Source organism: Tympanuchus pallidicinctus, unplaced genomic scaffold (assembly GCF_026119805.1).
Source record: "Tympanuchus pallidicinctus isolate F22 unplaced genomic scaffold, pur_lepc_1.0 scaffold18, whole genome shotgun sequence".
Lineage (NCBI taxonomy): Eukaryota > Metazoa > Chordata > Aves > Galliformes > Phasianidae > Tympanuchus > Tympanuchus pallidicinctus.
Genome location: NW_026294699.1, coordinates 5,228,221 through 5,249,606, shown reverse-complemented (window position 1 = coordinate 5,249,606; position 21,386 = coordinate 5,228,221). Strand labels below are relative to the sequence as shown.

Genomic DNA, 21,386 nt, shown 5'->3' with positions numbered 1-21,386 from the left:
TGGACCTCAGTGCTGTGAGTATGGAGTTCCAGGAAGAGCATTCCTTGGAGGTTTTCCACAGCTCAGTGGGCCCTTTTGTTTAGGATGTGCTCTCAGCTCAGTTGCTGCTGTGCCTGTGATGTCTGAGAGCACACTGGGACTGTGAACATCCACATCTGGTGTTACTGCCGTGGGTTAGAGCTAGAACCTTTATCAGAGGTGATAATCTGCTGGAGATGTGGGAGAGAATGGACAGTGTTAGGAGCACTGAGGGAGAAAACAGCAAGAACTGTCAGGCAGCGACTCCTGAGGAGTGGGAGGTGTCCTATAAGCTCCCTTCCAGAAACAGTGTCTAGCAGTGTGCAGTAGGCCCACACTAGATGCCAAAGGATGTGATGTGAGTTGTCCTGTATGCAGCCACAGTGAGCAAAGAGAGCTCTCCACCAGGGCAGAGCAGAGTGCTGTGCACTCCTGGCATGGGTGCTGGGTTTATCTAGAGCTCTCAAGGTCAGCTCAAGCAATTACAAACTACTTGACTTGCAGGCAGGAGCACAGAGTCACAGCGATGCAGAAACAAGACTGCTTTCTTTCTTGTCTCAGTTTCTTCAGCATATGGATAGAATCAGTTTGCACTGCGAAATAAAGCTTGCTTTAAATTCAGTGCATTTTAAAATGATAAAATAGAGAATGCAAATCACACCTTGAGGCGCAGGCACAGAGACCCAGTTCAGAGAATGGGAGGTGTGAGGTCTTTATGTTTTAGGAGGGACATATCCTAGAGGAGGATAGGCAACAGCAGTTTCCATCGCCCTCCTCTGGGTTCTCTCCGGCCCTCAGCTCTGGTGTGCAGTGACATTCATTGAGCCAAGCAAAGCTGCTGAACTGCAGAATTCCAGGGCAGGGCTCTGCTCTCCAGCACTCACCCACACCTCAGCATGTTCCTCCCAAACATCCCCTATGTCTAAATAGTGCCTAGTGCGTGTCCAAGTGTCCTTGGTGCTGTATGGAGGGGAAATGAGGGCACACGGGGGACAATCTTTTCAGGAATCCGAAGAGATTCACCACTCAGCTTTCTGTGTATGGTCAAAATAGTTGTAAGGAGAGCAGAGACTTTCCTCTCTCTACATGATTTGTCAGCTGTTGCATGTTTGAATGATGAGCAGACAGACAGCCAGTCCTGTGTATTCAAGTCAGTCATTTTTTCATCTTCCTAAAGTGTTTTTTGCAGTTTGATTTCAATTTTGAGAGGAATATGCTTTTACTTCAGGTACCTCTTCTAAGGTGATATTGTGGCAGTTGAAATGGAAGTATTTGTGAGACTGGAGAGCCCTTGGGATTCACATCTGTTTCAGTCTGGGTGCAGCTTAGCAGAGCATAAACTGGGAGGTACTGAAGACTGATGCAGAAATATCATTGCGTGAGCGCTGTATGTGTTTGCTTTGTAAGTGTGAGCAGTGCTGATGATGTATTTACAGTTTGATTTGAGGAGCTGTAGTTTGCTGCAGTACGAATTCCTCTCCATTGAGATTCAAAATTCTCTTGTGAGAGGAGGCAGCTGGATTTGGCAGGTGTGCATGTATTGGAGCCCACGTAGCTCTGCCTGCGCCTCCTTTCTGTTGAGTTCAGTGGATTGGCCTGATTAAAACGTGATGTGGCACTTCTGTGAAAACTGAACAGGATTTTCTAATCCCTTTTGTATTTAAGGGAGGCTTTTTTAGCAAGAAGGTTCATTGCTAATCTCATGCTGCAGGCTCCAAATGAGGTTTCCAAAATGCTTCCAGGAGCAATTAGTGACGCCGGCTGGCCTCAATTCCAGCTGAAGTGGTGCTGCACCCAGGAGCTGGTTGTGGATGTAACAGCACAGAATGCCTGGTGCTGCTCCGGGGGCAATGGAGAAAGTGTAGGGAAGAGCTGGATATTGTAAGAGAGGAACTAACGTGGCAGAGAGCTGTCCCTGTGCCCTGTCTGTACCACGCTGGCGTTAAGCGCTTGGTTCAGTGCATCATCTGGCAGGAGGCTATCATCTTCGGCCATCACATCGTGTACCAGGATGGCATCCAGAATATTAGGCAGGACAGGAAGCAGTGGGTGCATGAGGAACACGTTGAATGTCTCTTCCAGCTCCAGCTTATGTCAGAGTGTGATTTGATGTTGAGTTCAGTAACAGCCAGTTCAGGGCCAGAACAACACGGGATGCAAAATTTGGATGGGAGCATTCTGTGATTCGGGTATTTGGAGGCCATGTAATTCATTCAGAAGTTTTGTGTTTTGGAATATTAAAATGCTTCAGAAATTGATCTGCAGATTTCAGGGATGTTTGGAGGTGTAGAAGTGGTATGATGGCTTTTAGGATAGTAGCTGAGAGATCAGTCTGTAATGATCATTACAGTGTAATGTGCTCTTGCTGTCCTGCCATTGCTAGTTCAATGTGTTTTGTGGGCATTCAGCCCTTCCAGCTGCTTTTATGAAACAATTTTGATTTCTACTATTGTAAGGAGTGACCATAAAATACCTTTGCTGGCGTACAATTGCATCTGTGGCTTGGATAACATTGAATGCATCTGTTTTATTTTACCGAAGCAGTTGTTTCTCATTTTTAGTCAGCAATAAAATGCTGAATTTCTCAGTGGAGAGATCTTCTCTCATTAGCCCTAAGTTTGTTGCTGATGGTAACATTTGCAATGTGCTGAGACTTGTCAGCTATTCAGGAAGGAATAGCACAGATAAACAAAGAGCTGTGGAGCAGCATCCAGGTATATGTTTATTCGTGTTTTTAAAATAGAAACTCAAGACAGGACAGCAGGCAGCAAATTAAAAGTTGGACCTTAAGAGGTATTCAGCGTGCCTGAAGTAGGCATCCTGCCAGTGAACTCAAGGAATGATGCTCAGCAGGCACAGTGGTAACCTGCTGCCATCTCCAAGTTCTTCAGGCTCCCAGTTTTTAAGCATGTGTCAGGCTACCTGCTTCCTTTTTCAAATGGAGAGGATGTAGCTCTGGGGGATTCTGATCTGTAGTTCTTGTTGTGAACTCCCTGCTTGGTTCCACTGGTTTGTCTGTTGGCACTGACTGTCCAGCCGATGTGGGAGGTCACTGCTTCCAAGGGTCAGTGCAAGAAGCTGGTTGTTCACCTGTTGAAGTCATCGGGATGATTTTGCCATTGGCTCGGAGAGCTGGGCAGGACCCTCCCCTCATGTGTACAAGGTGGTACTGATGTGTAATTAACCCACTGCGGCCTAAATGGCAGTTGAGAGCACGGTGAGAACAACCACTTTTGTTCACAGAATCAGGAAGAAGCATTTACTGAAGAGTGAAATGCTAGTGAGCTGAGCTCTCTTCATAAAGATCTCTTTGCTTTCTCCAATTTGGAGCAAATGTGTTCTCATTCATGATATTGTAAAAGGTGACAAAAATGCAAAGATATTTGGAATGTTTACTATTATTACTATTTTTTAAATCCAGCACAACCCAGGGTGTGTGTTTGCTGCCGTGTGCAGATGGAGGGCTGGTTCCCTGGCTGCTGGCCCTGAGCAGGCAGTTGCACACTTGGGTGTGCAAACAGCAGCCTGGCCTGGCCTACGTGGCCCCACATGGCTGCTGGCTGGGCAGGAATTCTGTGTGTTTTCCTCTCCTATCCCAGTCGTACTTTGTTGGGTTATTCCTTCATCAGGAGAGTTCTACTCTGTATTTCAGTACATCTTCTGCTCCCGCTGCTCACAGCACTATGCAAGCTTGTCATGTCCTCGCTTCTGGACAGTGAATTATTACTAATTCTGGACAGAAGTGACCAGATGAGCTCAGTCCTCAGCCTGTAGAATAGTATGAATATCTTCTTATATTTATGGGAAATGCTGTCTTTAATAGAATCAAAAGTACTTTGCCCTCCTCCACAACCACATCGTGCCAATGACTTGCATTTATGCTGTGTTTCTTTGTCCTCCGATGTCACTCTGTACTGAGGAGCTCCCAGTTGTAGCTGCATTTCCTGATAGTACTCCCTAAACGTACTGCTTTGGAGCAGTGCAGGTAGGTAGGAAATCTGTCACAGCAGTTCTCTAGGTTTTCTCACTGTGCAGCAGGCTTTCTGCTTCCCGACATTCATGTCTTCATTCGTACATTTTTTTGCCACTCCCACATTTCTGTCAAAACTACTAATTAAAATACTAAATAAGCTCTGTCACTGAATTCTATGTGAACCTTTGATGTAAACCAGATATATCCCTTAATACCTGCTCCTTAATTTGCTGTTTGAAGCACAATGCCTTGCCTTCGCAGGCCAGCTTCACTCACATTTAAAGGGCCTCTGTTCTGAAGGACGAGGAGAATCGGGCCACAGCATTGCATTAAAACTTCTCCCTCCCTAATTACTGTTTCAAAAATAGAGTGCTAACCACGAAAAGGAAGTACTGGCCGGTGGTTCATGCATTAACCTGGGCTGAGGGGAAATAAGGGATCAGATCCTGTTCTACAACAGTGATGACGAGCAAATTAATTACTCTTTGTTTTGTATACAGAGACACTGTATCAAGAAGGCACTGTGACCATTCTGCAGTGACATGGTCCAAATTTGGCTGTGGCTGGTCTTAAAATTTGAGCAAGCAACAGAGTATAGAGTATATGGCAAGTTGAGATTCCTCCTTTGTCCTCCACTGACACCATTTTCTCTTTCACATTTCCTTCTAGCTGTCTGAGCTGAGGACAGCCTTACACAATTGCTTTCAGCACTTCATCGTTGCCTTAACATTTGATCCTATTGCATCTTCTCATTAGGTTCTCTTAGGGATTTACATTCTCTTACTGGCACTAAAGCACGGGTAGCTAGCATTTTGTTTATAACCGTCTAAAAATAATGTCCGTGGCTTGTCCTTCAACTGCAAACTGATAGGACAGCATGAATAACGTCACCTAGCATCTGGACCTGGTCTGACAACTCTTACAAAGTTATTATGGATAACGTTAATCTGAGGAAAGCAGGTGTGTGCCCTGCTGCTGTGTGTGACAGAAGCCCTTTCTGATGGCACATCGGTTTGACTTTCTGTTCTTATTATTGTTCTCATCTTTACCTTATCAGATTGTTTTCCTGTTTTCCATGTTTGGACTGTTCTAGGAAATAAGCAAAGTACCCTAAGAACAATCTTTGTCTCCAGATTTCCAAAGCTTGGAATCCAAAGCCTGACAATTCAATCACAGCGTTAACATTTACAGCCAAGAACCACAGCTGTCACACTCCCTGAGCTCCCTGTCCACCTCAGTCCTTGACATGTCCCTTTCTGTATTCCATAAGGAGTAGTATTGATTCAGAGTAATTAGAAAGCTCTTACCTTTAGGTAACTCTGGCAAATTCTGGGAGCAGAAGTGCTTTACAAGTTGATCAGTTCATCCACGTCTTTCCAATGCAGCTGTGTCTAGGAAAGGAAGCAGCACACACGACTGGTGACATGACTTTGCCAACGTGCCTCAGCAATGTATCTGGCTGAAGAAGCCAGAGAGTCAGGTTAGTAGCTGGTGTATAATTATCACAGCCTACAGCTCACACCTGCTGTGCCACAGAAGGAATGTGGTGTGACAGGCTCGCACTGGAGTATTTCCAAGATAGTTTTCTAATATCACATAAATTTTACTTCATGCTATCCTGAAACCTCGATGCAGACAACTAGAAGAAGCTTGGGAAGAACTTGGGGGTGATGGAGGGAAGCATGTAATCTAACCCATCACACTTATATACCTAACCATCACAGGGACTTATAAAGCCATAGGTGCTGATGAGTCTGGGACATTCTGTTCTTGATGTCGGAGATTATTTTCAGAAAAGACTAATGAGGTCTTGATGCTTAGATCAACAAATGTATCTGTGCAGGGTAATAGGCTTCGATGCTGCAGCTATGGTCTTGGTGGCCAGGTTTGTGGCTGAACTTGACTTTTGTGAAAGCGGTGCTTTATCTCAGTGGTGGAGTGACCCTGGCTGGCCACCAGACCCCCACCCAGCTGCCTTCTTCTGAACAGGTCAGTGGGAAGAAGAAAGATGGAAATACTTGTGGGCTGAGGTAAAGACAGGGAGATTGCTTGCTGATTATTGTCATAAACAAAACAGACTCGACCAGCAGAAAATTAATTTATTTCATTTATTTATTAATTAATTGCCAATTGAAATAGATTTGGATGGTGAGATTAGCTGAAGCTAAAAACATTCCCTCGCCCCCTCCTTCTCCACAGATTCCATCTCACACCTTCAATCCCAGCTCTTCTATCTCCCGAGCAGCACTGGGCAGCAGGGGATGGCAGCTTGTGGGCAGCCCATAACAGTTGTACTTATCCTGAATTTCAGCTTCTTCAACGTCCTTTCACCAGCTATTCTATATACAGGTATCCACTACAGCTATAGCTTTTGACATTTAACCTCATGTATGTCTTCCCATTAAATACAAACATCTCCATTTTTACAATTTTTAGTCATCCACATGGAAGTGATCTTTCTTCTTCAATGACACTGACCAGTGTACCTGAGAAATAAAACCTTCCTGAAGAAGATGTAAAAATAATACATCTCCTCCAAGCATTTCCATTTCAGTAAAGCAGCATTTTAATGTCTGCATTCAAATGAAATTGTGCAATAGTACTATTACCAATCTGTTATTCCTTTTACATGAAGAGAAAGAAGGAGTGAATAACGTGCTTGACATCACACAGGAAACTTGTGAAAGAGCAAAGACTTGAAATGCAAATATAATAGGATTAGCCAAGATTAATATCTGCCATCCCTCCACCTTTTTAATTTAGCCTAGAGACAAAGCTCATCAGGGAGTCTGCTATTGTTTGGGTGGTGGTTAAATGTGGATCACAGCTCAGGGGTAGTGCTGACAGTGCTGAGACTTCAATCTTGCCAGCAGGAGCAAGATGCTGTACCTAGTCGTTCGGGTCCAGCTAAGAGAGGCAGGTGATGTGCTTCCACATTAACATCAGCCATTAACAGCAAATCATCCGTTACCAACAAAAATCTCAGTTTCCAGGACTTTCTGAGACGCAGTGAGGCAAAGAGCATGAAAACCTGGAGTGCTCAGCACTTCACTCTGTTCTTCCTTCACCTGTTGCCAGTTTCTCAGCTGTACCAGTTTTGCCAATCGTTATGCATTCCTGATTGTTAGAGGTCAGGGGTTTCCTGCCCTGCTGCAGCCCTTTCTTTGAGGAGGTTTTGTCCAAAGGTCAAGCAGACAGCCTAATTTGAAGCGGCAGTGCAAATCCCCAGGGAAAAGTGGGTGTGTTGTGCTCTGGCTACTGGGAGTGCTGCAGGTGGGCTCCTGTTGAGGAGAAGCCATTGCATTAAGCAGTCCTGTAGTGCACTTGGATGGAAGAATTACTGAGATGTTCGTACTTGGGAAGCCATAGCTGCTTTATTTCCACTCAGAACATCACTTGCTAAGGCTGCAGACACTGTCTGCAGACACTCGGGTGTCCACACGTCTGTGCGCCGCCCGCTGTCCTGTATTTCTCACCACAGCTGCTGATCACAGCCGAGTGAGTCTCATCCCTACACGTCAGGTAGGATCTGAGAACACTGATGTATTTCTTCCCCTACTGCAGGGGGGCAGGACGAGGGCTCTTAGCTGGGGTTGACCCGGCACAGACTCTCCCTCTGCATGTCTCTGAGCTTTCTGTGCCATGCAGATGCAGTCATTAACAGCTCACTGCTACTGTGAGATATAGACACTGGTATAAAGTTTTCAGTCACCAGAGTCTTCAAACTTTTCAGCTACAGATCCATCTGTGAACAGATTAATTATCCTCTGCTGGCACACCAGGGATGTTTGTAAGTTTTGCTTGGAAGCACCTTTTTTTTTCACTCATAACATGCTTTGCACTGGCGAAAATCAAGAACGAAGGAATAATGTTCATCAGCAAGTAATGAAATGAATGAAAATAGGAAGGGTAATGAGCCTTCAGAAATTTTATGAATCCAGGACTCTAAGAATAACACAGAGTGTTACAGAATATAGAGTATATATTGCCAAATACATCTGCAAGTGTTTATATATGTACAGGTGGGTGTCCTGCTGGCTCTAGGCAAGCATCTAACGTGCACCTGACTTTTTAGGGGTCCCATAAAAGAGTTCACCTGTCTGTATAGAGAGAGCTGGATTAGGCTGGCAGTGACTGCGTGTTCACACTGCAACATACCATTCATTACGGAGGTGTTCTAGGATCTAGTGAAAACACTGTGTGGAGAAAGATACAGATTACGATCTGAACCTCAGCAATAGGTTTGGGTGTGCAAGAGTGTATGGAATAAAAAGCCATGGATACCAAAAGGTGCATATGTTAGTCTTGGTTTTAATAACATGTGAGATGAGAGGGGAGGAATGGCTACCAGGATGCGTGCTGCAGGGGCTGTCTGTGCAGGGATGCCTGCTTCCCCTTCCTGTTCCTGCCCAGGTCTGTGGGGAGTCAGGGGGACACTCAGCACAGACTGTTTTTTTTTTTTTGGCTCGTGCAGACTTTTGATCAAGTAGGCAAAGGCTTGGTTTTAGGATGGACTTGGTTTTAGGATGGACTTGGTTTTAGGATGGCCATAGCTGGTTATCAAATTCAAACTTGTGTGGCAGGATATTGGGAAACTATGTATTTTAAATAAAATACTTTTTCCCTGAAAAAGTATTGTGTGTTCTGGAGGGCACAGGGTTTAGATTCAGCTATAGTTCCACTCTTGTTGTTTGCATATACAAATGTTAGCTTAGTAATTACGTACGTTCTCGATGTTTGTTGTGAAGATGGTAATCACAGCCCTGAAATCCTTCACTCCTTGCTTCTCAGTGACTGCGCACTGCAGTCAGAGACACCACCTCTGAGAAGGACTTGGCTGTGTGGAGAAGGGGCTCATTTCTCTGGGGCGGGGTGTCTCTCCTTGCCCCTTTTTCACCCCTGAAGACCAGAGGGGGAAAGAAGTGATGAAACCGCAAGGGCTTCTGAAAATGCTCACACACAAGAAATTCTTACTGCGGTGTAGGATGGCTTAAGTGCTGAAATATTTAGGACAACTTTAATGCTTAACGTGCTGTCGAGCTGATGCTTATGAAAGAACCTGATGTTGTTTAAGCTCCTAGGGCTGTTTCCAGGCATATAGGAGCCAGGCATTCGCTCTACAGATGGATCTGTTTCTCCTCTTCCAAGTGGCTCTTGGCTTCCATGTGTTCTCGCATTTCCAGCCTTTACTGCAGGTGGGATTGGAGGACAGAAAGATGCCTTTTTCTTCCTGCCCTGCCTGCCTCCCTCACTGCTGTGGGCACCCACTGACCTCCCGATGGTTCTTCAGTCTGTGGGGGAAGTGAAGGATATTGAAACTTTGTTTACCTGCACGTTGTTGGATTTCTTTTGCAATCTTAATTGCACTGTTTATTCTAAGAGTGTAATACTTAGCAAAGAGAAAGATTGTATCAGTTCCCTGAGTAAGTATGTCAATCCCCTGAATATCCTGTGTACTATCAGGGGAAAACGAGGATATAATAATCATTGTAAGTGAGTCCATCAGATCTGATTGCTTTCTCTATCATCAGAAAAGATTGTTCCATGTTGTTGTGTGTAGGAGCTACACTGACATTTATTTGGATTTCTCCCCCACCCTCATTTTTGCTTGCAGTCTTTCATGTGATGGGACAATCAATTGTTTTTAATGTGTGCAGTTGATTACCCTAGATCTGACTGTAGAGTTGTTAGCATGCAGTTAAGATCAGAGGGATCACTGTACGTCATACAGGCTGTAAAGCCTCACCCAGGTGTTCCTGCAGAGCTGCTGGTGGAGCAAAGCGCTTCTGGTACTGAGCCCTGCACGGGCGTGTAAGGCATCACCATGGGGAAGCTGCCCCAGTGAAAGATCTAGCCCAGGGCTGAGAGAATCCCAGGGCACACACAGGATAGGGCACACGTCAGCTGCACTGAGCCTCTGCTGGGATAGAGCAGCTGTGCTGTTTTGTCCAGGCCTTGCTCCGGTCATGCATGAGGGAAGAGTGAGACACAGTGGCATTTTCTATATCTGCTGACTTTAGAAAGGCCTCAATCAGCTGCACAGCAGTGGTCCTAGCCTTGCAGGTGGATGAAATTGTGAGATGTGTTCTTTCTTTTGCTTCCGTCTCGACAGTTCGTGTGTTCTTTGATTCACAATTGTTTTTTCGCTCGCTGGTTTGTGTTCAGGATCTAGCCCTGTGGACAGAAATGTCTCTTGGAATGTGATAGAAACAAGGTTCAATCTAGGACTTCCCGAAGACAACACATATTTTATATGGTTACTATAAAACTGGAAAATTGATAATGAATTAAAGTCTTTTCCTAATAAAGCAGCTGGCTATTAGCTTGGAGAAAAGGCTGAACCAGTAACACAAACAGAGACCTGTCTATAGCAGGAAATATTTGTTTGCAGTCAATGGAATGTGGAGCTGACAGTGTTTTATGATTCAAGAAACCTCAGTGCCTGTGAATATTGCTGCTATTATCTTCTGTAACCGTAGCATAGATAGAAAAAATATTCCTCTCCCGATTAAAATGCCAATATACCATTGGTGAGCATGCATCCTAATTACTGGGAACCTACCTGTCCTGTTTGGTGTCTGAGTACAGCATATCTCTTACACAAGATGGATGATAGTGACTCAGATATGAAACATCATTCTTATCAGGTAGGATCTGGAGATGTGTTGCTGTAATATGCAGAGTAAACGTTTGAGTGACACATAGCTCAAAACAAAGCAGAAACCACACATATGCAGTCACTTCCAGATGAAGTTATGTGCAAGGTGAAAACATCATACGTGGGCTTTTTCTAGTAATTTGCCCATTAAAATAAGATGTGTAACATGGAACCAGCCATATGCCATGCAGGAACCTGAAAAATCCACGTATGCTTTGTAAAGCCCCATCCAAAAGCCCAGCCTGCTGTAGCTGGGCTGTGTGCCTCACCACAGTGGGGCCCAGTTCTTAATTTTATTAGTAGTGATTGTCCTTTTTTTTTTTCTTTTTTTTTTTTCTGAGAGCTCTGAGCTGGCTGTCAGAAAACACGATTGTAGCATAACAGTTTATTTTGAATTTATTCACGGAATCATTGAAAGTTATTGAACATCCTCCTCTGTTTGTATGGAGTATCTTTATGAAAAACGTTTTATTTTTCTCTTTTTAGTTTTGATCGTGGCTAATAACTTGATATTTGAAAACCATACCTTTGAAACTCTAAGAGTTAAAACTCAGTGATGACAATTCAAGAACTTATTTAAAATACGTTGTCAGTGTTGGTTCTTTCTGACCTGCTCTTAATGGCTTTCAAGGGGAGACTCTGCCCTGCTGGCTGAGAATCCTTACATTCACAAGAGATGCTACCTTCATGTTCATTCATCCCTGCTGCCAACTGTAATATTTGTGCTTCCAACCTGGCACAAGGCAGACAAGATTTCTGGAAGTCAGTTGGAAACTGTGAGATTACCACTGAAGTCTTCATGCCTGGGAGTAATGGGCCACAGCAGAAAAATCCTTCTGTAAGAATTAAATTGCAACTCCTAGTTCTTGTTACACCTCAATGACTGCTAGACCTAGAACCTGAAATAAATAGACTCCTCAAATGGGAAAATGCACAGAATAGAGAAATTTCCTGCAGAGAGGACAGAGCTTATTTTGCTGGCGTGACTGCGGAGCTCACACTGTGGTCATACAATTGGGATGTGATTGGCATGTCCGAGAGTTGTAAACATTTCTGCTTGAGTTTATTGACTTTCTTTCTTTTCAGTAAGACAGATGGGAGTCTGCAGAATTTCTGTCTGTGTGATGCATGCAATGAAGCTGTCTTATGACCACTATACTGATCCCAGAAGGAACAAGGCTGGATAATTTGCCCTTAGGGGTGTTTTGGAAAGTTAGCATCCATAGCCAAGTGATCAATGTCAGCAGTGAGCAGCTGGAAGGAGATGAATGATAGAGCTGGGTTGCAGGCCAGGGATGATTCTGATGTCAGAAAGAGTATGTGGTTGGATGACTGAATAATTGTCTAATTACAAACTTCGGCACGGTCAGGGGAGTGAATAACTAAGTTGTCCTTAGAACTCTGTGTTTTAAATATGAAAGTTTAAAAGGAGATTGAACGTGCTTTAAATAAGCCAAAAATACCTGTTCTTTTGCAAAGACTGCTGAGCCAGGGCTGCAGAGTAGTTCCGAGTGCAATGAAAATATTTTACAGGTGGCTTCCTGTGGCTCCAGCAAAGGATCCTGTCATACAAGAGAAGGTCAATGCAAATGTTTTGGGTACCACAAATTAAAAGGACATCAAAGGCACAAATAGACAGAGTCCCGTTGCCTGCTGCCTCTCAGAAGGGGGGCTTTGTGTCTCATATCAAGGAGCAGCCAGATGGGTGCTGCCAAGACTCATGTCCACATTGATGGGGGTTCTGCTGGGGGCTCTTGACTCACCTAATTAACTGGGTAAGTAATTAATGTTGGTCTCAGAGTGGAGTAAGGCACTTCCTGGGAACATAGTTGCAGATGGAACACCTGGCCATAGCACAGATAGGTATTATGATAGAGATTGTGTGCTAAGAAAAGTGGAACGGGCGGATTCTTTCTGAGCAAGACCAGAGAGTGGTGATATTAAAGCCAGGTTCTCCTGAACTGAGTAGGGAAAATATGAACTGGAGAGAACGGAAAAAATTACCCACCTATTTGTTGTATTTGGCTCAAGACCGCTGAAGGAGCTTCTCTTGTTTAGGAGATTTGACTGAGTGAAAAGCACTGAAAGCATTTAGAATTATAGAACAGAATCACTGAAGTTGGAAAAGAGCTTTAAGATCAGAGTCCATCTGTCAGTTCATCCCTACCAGACCCACTGACCTATGTCTCTCAGTGCCACATCTCCACGTACAATTAGAAGAGAATATGACAATAATATGTGAAAAGCAAAGCTGCAACAGTTGAAAACTAAAATACAGATTAATAAAACATTAATTACTGAAATCAGTATTGTATCAAAATGGAAGTTCAGACAGAAATTGCGCGGATGCCCAAGCACTCACGGTGCAGGAAGTGGCTTAAAAACCACGAAGATGCTATGGTGACATTTGTCTGGGCTCAGCTCACCCTGCAGCTGGTTGACTGGGTGCTGCCACCTGCAGTCTGTGTTGGTCCAGAGCTCCCTGATTCGCTGAGTGATGAACAAACGCACGCCTTCTCACTTTCAGAAGCACCGGGTTTAAATATATTCACATGTGCTATACTGAAATTCCACCTTAGCGATTTTGAATAATCAAATAATTTGTGAATACTAAAAACAGGCACTAAAACCAATACTCTAAACAGAATAATTTGTGAAGGCTAAATTTAGAAAGAAAAAATTGAAGATAAAAGCCAGAGGTATCTACTTAGATCTTTTACCAACAATTTCATCATTCATCTAAGGATAGAAAGCAGTGGCCAGTCACAAAGTCTTTAATTTAGTACCTCTTCTTAGTGCATGCTACGTGATGACTACCATTTGAATCCTTTCCATCACGGAATTCAAAATGGGCCATGCAAAGCTCTGCGTAGGGTTTTGTTGTTTTGTTCTTCTGGAGCTCAAGTTGAGGTCAGAATCTACAGTCCTTCATGATCCTTTATTATTTAGGCACCTTTGAAGTTATTTTTGGATTTGATCCCGGAGCCCTCTCACATTGGAACGGCCCCATTCTTGAGCCTTGTGCAGCAGCTGGGGTATCAAGTCCTTACTAATTAAAACGATCCCGTCTACTTTATATGCAGTGCTTTCCTTGATGGAAACAAGAGGCACGATGGCTCTCCCTACAGCAAACTGATCCTCTGCCTGAAAGTTGCCTGAAAGGCCACTGTCCAGTAATGTCCAAATATTTGCCGGGCTGTGTTTGGAGCTGTGCCAGGAGTGACTAGCAGGGAGTTAAAGGTGTGCAAAAGCAGTACAAGAGATCAGAGAGGGAATTATCCCGAAATGAGCTGTAAGTAGGATGGTTGTTAAGGTACTTATTGTACTGTAGAACTTGCTTAATGTTCTCCTGTCAGGCTGTGAAAACACATCCTTATACTGGTGTGTGACTGAATTTAAAAGTCATTTGTGCTTGGCGGAGTAGTTTAAAGCAATTTCCTGCTATTTCTAGTTTCAGTCCTGCTTAACTGCTGAAATCCTACCCTTTGTAATGCAGTCCTCATTCTGCGGGCACTGTGACATGAAAAAGCAGGCACATACTCTGGAGAGGTTGCTAAATGTGATCACCGTGGTGAAGTGAAAACTTTGTTTTGGTATGGAAAGACAGGAATTGTACTTGTGCATAGCTTCTGGCTGCCTGGCTGTTGTTCACTTAAACGCAGGAAATTGTTCTGACTGACTGAGAAAGCTGTTCAACCTTCCTTTTGTTTGGCGACAGTAAAGTAATTGAAAGCCACCACCTGGGGCCAGGATTCATGCATCCTTAAAAGTCAACCAGGCCAAGTAGTCCCTTAAGCCCCGAGACTGGGGGTGGTGCTGGCTGGCTGTGTGTGAATGGGTGCGTATGAATGTGTAGAGACTGAAAGAGAAGACAGGTAAGCTAAAGAGTCGTTGTGCTCTTAGCTGTGTTCTTCTGTAGAAGGTCCTCTAGGATGTTCGCCCCAGCAGATGGAGATTTCGCCTGCACTGCAGAGCCAAAGCTAATTGGATTGCGTGAGCGTTGGTAAGAGGCAGCATTAGAGAGAAAAAGGCATCTTTGTGCCACTGAGAGGTGAATGGAGTATTTCAGTTCTGCAGTCACGCCTAAGTTTTGAAACCTCTGAAGTGCTGTAATGTCATTTTCAGTTATGTTCGGGTGAAAAAAGAAGACACAGAGAACAGCTGTGACAGGAGTCAGCTGGAGTAAATTGTGCAGTGCAGTTAGGATTTGTTTGAGATGAAACAGAGCCCTGAGATGGGCTCCTTGGCTTTGAGCCACTGCTGAGCAGCCCAGTCCCACTGCCACCACCTGTCTGCGGTCCTTCTGTGGTTCAGGCAGAAAGGAAATGCCTGCGTCACGGCCCCGGTGTGTATACAGCCAACTCCTGTTTTACTTGGGAACCAGGTACTAAATCATCAAGATATTTTTACATGGAGATATTCAAGGGAGGTGTATTTTCTGTGTGGAAAACTAATCAAGAATTTCTCTGCTCTCTACTTTGCATCTGGGTGCAAATAAGCATTGTTAGCAGAAGTGGCAAAATCTGTTCCTAGTAAAAGAGGTCTGTCATTAGTCTGTGTTCCATCAAAGGTAATGTGCTGCTGACATGAGGAGTCTTTGTGCTTTCTTTTTTATGAGAATTTCACTGCTGTCCATGAGGTTCTGTTGCTTTTCAGATATTTCTGACTGAAGGATTGAAAGAAACACTGTTGCCTCTAACCAAATGCTTTCATTTTTGGAACGTGAGGAATTCATGCAAGTGACAGATCAGAGAGCAGGTTAATTCTAACGAACCATGATTTTCTCAAGCAGCCTGACTCGGGAGGAGAGTGTTTCTTCTCAGTAAATAACTATTAAGCAAGAGTAAGCCGAGTTAGCTGCCTCTGGGAATTCTTTGCACTGCTCTCTCATTATCTTGTGCAAAAAATACTCAGCAGTGTAATGCATGTTTCCTCATGCCTCTATTAGGAATGTAAAAAGACATTATGCAAGAAATACCTCTTTTTTTTTTTTTCTTTTTTTTTTTCCAGACCTGCTTGCCCCTGACAACCAATTCATTTCATTTCCTAGGAAAGATGAGTGAATGCTAGAGAACAGCCAGTGGCATTGCTGTGAAATGCATAGCTTTAGCTGCAGAATAAAGAGAAGTCTTTCTTTTACTCTGTCATCTGATTGCAGCTCTCAGTGGCTGATGGCAAAATGGCTAATAGTTTCCAACAGCAGTAAGATAGGCCAGTGCATTGAGAACCTCAGAAATATTACTCGTTTTCATCTTTTTTCTCCTCGATGTCAGCTGAGTGATGCTTTCCCATCTGCCATTGCAACCTGTCTCTGGATTGTTGCAACAACATTCATCAGCAGAATTGACAAAACCCAAATGACATGAACGACAACAGAGAAAGACCCAGATGTTACTTCATCAACACTTTTACATGGGGTGATCAGCCACGTTCTGCCCAGTCTCATCAGCTCGCTGTTTTGCTCTTAACAAACAGTGTTCCTGCTCTGGGGCTTTGTCTCAGAGTAAAGCAGTGTGTGGAGGGCAGAAAGAGAGAAAAATGAGCAGTAGCTCCCAACAACTTACTGCAAGATTTCCTGTTTTATGGTTTATAAATGTATTTCTTGGTATTGCAGTAATTCTGCAATGTAGGAGTTCAGGTTTGGATTCTTCTCACCCTGCAGTAAGAGGAGTCTGTGACAGAATCTGTTGGAAGGAAATGTGTTCATGGTTTGAGTCCTTCTCTGCATTTTGCAGAGGAAGTAGTGGAACTAACCCAGCACATACACACACAAGTCTGAAAAATGGTACCTTTCCCTGTTAATCTGGAAGGGTGGGTCACCAGTGCCCTGTTCTGCTGGTGTCTTCTGAGAGCAAAAGTCACTTTCAAGATAAAGCCAGGGAATGTTGTTATTGGCCTTTCACATGTATTCCTGACAAAGTCACACACAGTGATTATAAAAACAGTTCCAATACAGAAGAGAATAAGAAAACACGAATGTTTGCTAAATTGTTGGGAACCTGTATGGGAACAGTTGAGTCACAGCCTGACCCACTGATTGAGCAGCTGGGAAAGGACCTGGTCAGCCCTGGGAGAGCAGGTGAAGGCAATTCAGCTGTGCAACCAGGAGAGGTGGAGCCTGGCTGCACCTGTCCTAGACCTCACTGGGGAAGGATCTCTGATTGGAGGTCCCTCCTTTGTGGAGTTTCTCTTGTGAGCTTTCGTCTTCAGAGGTGGGTGAGCACTTCTTCTTTGTGACACCTTTCCAGTGCACTGGTCCCTTTGTCCTTAGACCTCCTGTATCACCATTCCATCTAGTTGATCTTTCTGATTGCTACAAAACCCCATACTACTACCCTGTGCTCCCTCTGAGCCAGCTAGCAGCAGCAGCAGTAGTAATACAGATCTTCTGGCTGAAGTTTACAACAGGATTTAAAATTTTTTGGAGGATTTTTTGAGTAATGACGTACTGTCATTTTGAGCCTGCAGCATCTAATGCCGTCCACCTCTTTAAAAGGGTTTTACGGTGCAGAGATGCAGCATCTAATCAGTGAGGGATGGCTTGTGTCTAGAACAGAACAAACCCAAAGAGAAAGCTAAAAGCAAAAGGCAATTTCTGATGATGGTTATGCAATAGATAATGTGTTTACTGGAAATGGAGCCCTTGAGGGAAAGCTAATATGAGCAGTTTCTCAGTCAAGAATGGAGCCACAAAATAGGTATGGTTTTTTAAAAATTCACGCTCTGCCCGTGAGGTTTTCAATCTCCCTGAAGGCAGGAATGTGGTGTGCAGTAGTGGCAGGGTGAATGTTCAGATGTTGCAGGGTTGTTGGCTACAGAAGCCCTGATAATAGAACACAGCATCAGCAGAAATGGAAACATCCTAGCCAAGCAGCTTTGTAGTTTCTGTGATGGGGGTAGTGCATTTTTACAGTTGGCAATATCTTATTTTTCTGTGTTACCTTAGGATATAATCCCTTATGTACCAAGGGCCTGCAGGCCAGAGACTGAAAACCACTGGTACTGAGCAACGTGGAAGGGTAGGTGTTTGTGATACTGTGTCTGCATGATGTATGTCATGAGAACATCTGTTCCTTTGCCTATTAGAACTATTTTCTTTGGTTATTATTTTTTTATGTTTTGACCTCACTTCTGGAGGAGAGCTCCTTGCTTGCACTGACAAGGAGTGGTAGAGCACTGAAGCTGAGCTTGTTCACATACATGGAGACTTATGCTGTGTTCCTGCTTGACCTGATTGTAATTGCTCCATTGATGTCTGTGGTTGTGTCTCAGATCTTTGCTAGACCCAGGCTTCTACAACAAGTCCCAGCAAAATTCTTGGTCTTTCAGCATCTTCCATTACTTTTTTTTTTATCTTTCCACAGTGCAACCGTAACTCTGATATGGGCTTCAACAGAGATGGAAGGTGAGATTGGCAAACAGCATGTTTCTGCCATGCCGGTCAGCAGTGGGGCTTTGCTTCCATGTTATGAAATCTAGAATTCATTCTGTAATTGATCTGAATAATCCATGGGGAATCAAATCTTTGGAGGCACACATGACAGATTGGTTCTTGTAACTCCTGCTAATAGCTTTGAGCTCCTTCAGCACAAGGTAGGTTCTGTTCTTCTCTTTTTGGTTGCTTCAAGTTTGGGTAAGCACACAGCATCTCCTCTTTCCCCCTGTATAATGGAGAAAATGAAACATTATTTTCTCTCACAAGGGTTTGTTATGACTGGTTCAGCATTTATCAATTAAGATGCAATTTGAGTTAAAGCACTCTTTATCATACAGTTTAAGTCCTTTTCCTCTCAATCTCCATCCAGTGCTGCTTTCCTTCTGTTCCAACATTAGCTGAATTTGAAATGCCACCACCCTTCTAGCTTCTAAGAGGGTAACTTCATGTAAATGACAAGTCCTTCTGCTCTCACTGTTTGTTTGGAAGTGACTTTGGGGGCCAGTCATAGAGTGCTCTGCATTAAATTGTGATGTATCGCAAGATAATTACAGAATAACAGCAGAACTTCCAGGTGAGACTTCCCACTTCAAAGGACTGTTTATATCCAGTAATGCAAGCTTGCTGAGCATACTTTCTGACTTGAATCGTTGCAGCCAACTCCTTGACAGGGTTTTCCATCAGGGTTGTTAACATATGCTGGCTGTAAAGTGGCACCAATTCACTCATGGTCATTTGTTGCACATTGGCTGTGTTACACCCCAGAAGTGGTCAGCTGCTGGTAGCTTATTCTGTGCTGGAATATCTGCTGGCATGCAGTTATGCAAGGATCCAGGATAACGGATAAGTTCAGATAAATTACTGTTTCATTTATGTGCTGCATTGCTTTAGCTGTGTTTAGCAAAATAATTGGAGTGTTTAAGACTGCTTTTCCTAGAATACATACACATACCTGTATGAAGACACTTGCACCTTTGAAGTGCATTCTTCTTTCGTCCCTATAATAGTACCTTCCCTGGGTAAAGTACCTGGTTCAGGTGTCTGCTTCTGTTAATCAGTGGTTAACAGTGCTATTGAACACCAGTTTCCTTTCACTGCTCACCAGACTTGTTTGAAGATACCCAGCCTTCTATAAACTAGCAAAAAGCACGTGCAGCTTCCCTTGCAGGCATTTGTTTGTAGATGCAATGTGTTTATTATTTGTTAATCAGATATACCTGTCCTCTTTAGTGCCTTTAGGTGAGAAGATGTTTGTCTTACTTTACATCTCCTTTGATCAGAAAGGTAAATTGGGCCCAAAAGCAATACTGAGGTTGTTGCAAGAACAATTTTCATGCTCCATGGAAAGAATAGCTTTCTAGGTAACTAAAAAGAGAAAGGAGAGAGAGAACACATCAAAGCTGTGAAGCTTCCTCATCAAGGGCACGTTGCTCCTGTGCTATGTCTTGCTCTCCATCTGCTCCATGGGAAATGCACTGATTCCTTCACTGTTTGACAGAGGACTTGCTGCCCCAGATCTGCTCAGGAAACAACACAGGACTTAAAAAGCAGAGAAGCACCTGTAGTTTAAGAGGATGGAAAATCTGCATCAATCTGTGCCATGGAACACAAGGTGAGGAAGATCCTCAGATAACATGGAGTCCATCAAATATTATCATTGAGCTGACTGATGCAAACCCTTCTGCTATTTGTCCTGAAAGATTTTTTCTAATGACTTCTTCCACTCAACAGTCTGAAAAGCTAAGACATGGCTATCTTTACCAAGTTAAGGAAAATTAGGAGAGTGAAAGTAATAACTCAGGACCACGCGATGTGTCTATCGATTCCCAGCTCTAAAGAACGGGGTGTCTAAATTCTGTCAAGTTTAAATATCTTCATTTGCAAATCAGTTCTGTCTGCACGTTTTCCTTTGCTACAAAAACACCAGAGTAAATAATTGTGAACCTGAAAATGTAATTAGTTTCTATTTTTTTTTTTTTTCTTTTCAGTATGAATGGATCATGAATAATCTCAAACAAGAGCAAGATTTGAGACTATGGCCAATTTCCTCAAATAAATAACTGACTGTAGGATATGACTGAGCAGTCTGGAACCTGGCAGCAGAGTGGTAAGGCTAACGGGCTGCTTTTCTTTCTTTTTTTTTCCAATTGCGTGGCTGCAGTGAAAAACTGAGAAGAATTTCATGTTGCTCAAACGAAGAATGAAGTGACTTGAAAAGTACGTATTGCACCAACGTCTTATTTGCTATGAAACATCTATGCCATGATGTGGATTTTAAGACATTTGCAACCTGATAAGAGCAATTGAACTAAGTTGTCTAAACCTGTTATTGAGAAGGTATTGCCAGGGGCTGTTGTGTGATAGCAGTGATGTAATACCAGCGTGTGGAATCACCCCACTGCTCACTGCAGTGACTTTAGTGAGCACTTCTATCTGTGCCATAAGATTTGATTTCACTCAAGTGAAAAGATTTGATTTCACTCAAGTGAAAATCACCCAGGCCCACCAAAATACTGATGAGTTTGGGATAAGCATACAAAGATCTACATGATTAATAACTCTTGTATAGCAAGCTCTGGCCTGTCAGAATTTGAGGCTGCAAGTGGAGGGTTAATGGAAAAACAGAAAGCTCCCGTTATTAACAGGAATTAAAAAAAAAAAAAAAAAAAAAAAAAAAAAAAAAAAAAAAATTAAAAAAAAAAAAAAGGAAAAAAAAAAGGAAAAAACAGAACCAAAAAACAAGCAGGGAGGACACATTACTGGTGTCATTGCTGATGGATGTAGAAACCTTGAAACCCTAAAGAACAAGGAACCTCTTTTTACTTTGGTCCTTATTGTGTGACATTGTTTCTACCGGTAGGAACACTTCCATTAACTTCAACTGAAACAGAAGTAAATTCTGAGATAAACTTTATCTGTGACTGAAGTGAATACAGTGTCGTTCTGAAAAAATCAGAGCTAGTAAGCACTTCTGCTGCACGTGGATTTTTTGCTGTCAAGAAACTTAGGGATGTAAGACACCTCTCAAAGCTGACTGCCATTAATGTATCCATCCTGCAAGAAATGTGTGTGTGAGATTATTTGAGCGTTACCAAACACATGTGGCTATTTCTAGGCTTACTGTGAAATCCTTTCCAGATTCTCTGAAGGTATTTCTAGATTAAAGGAGTTAAAAGCATGAGGACAGCTATGTGGCTGTAAGAATGAGAAATGGATGAGGTAGAAATGGATGAACCAGCATACAAGAGATTTATGTTACAAAAAGCATAATTCAAACAATGTTTTCTTATACTTTCCTAGTG

General features: G+C 43.2%; 1 protein-coding gene across 3 annotated transcripts in view; it reads left to right on the top strand.

The window, feature by feature from the left end:
- Positions 1–17,595: 17,595 nt before the first annotated feature.
- The window catches only part of CARHSP1 (calcium regulated heat stable protein 1), a 46,584-nt gene continuing 42,793 nt past the window's right edge, over positions 17,596–21,386 (top strand). Inside the window, exons 1-4 of one of the 3 annotated variants that reach the window (XM_052680178.1) lie at positions 17,596–17,668; positions 18,014–18,054; positions 19,583–19,696; positions 20,073–20,191. In XM_052680178.1, the coding sequence (XP_052536138.1) occupies positions 20,158–20,191 (34 nt within the window). In that variant the 5' untranslated portion in view covers positions 17,596–17,668; positions 18,014–18,054; positions 19,583–19,696; positions 20,073–20,157. The remainder of the gene's footprint in view (positions 17,669–18,013; positions 18,055–19,582; positions 19,697–20,072; positions 20,192–21,386) is intronic. The other 2 variants (XM_052680180.1, XM_052680179.1) reach the window with 2 other exon arrangements.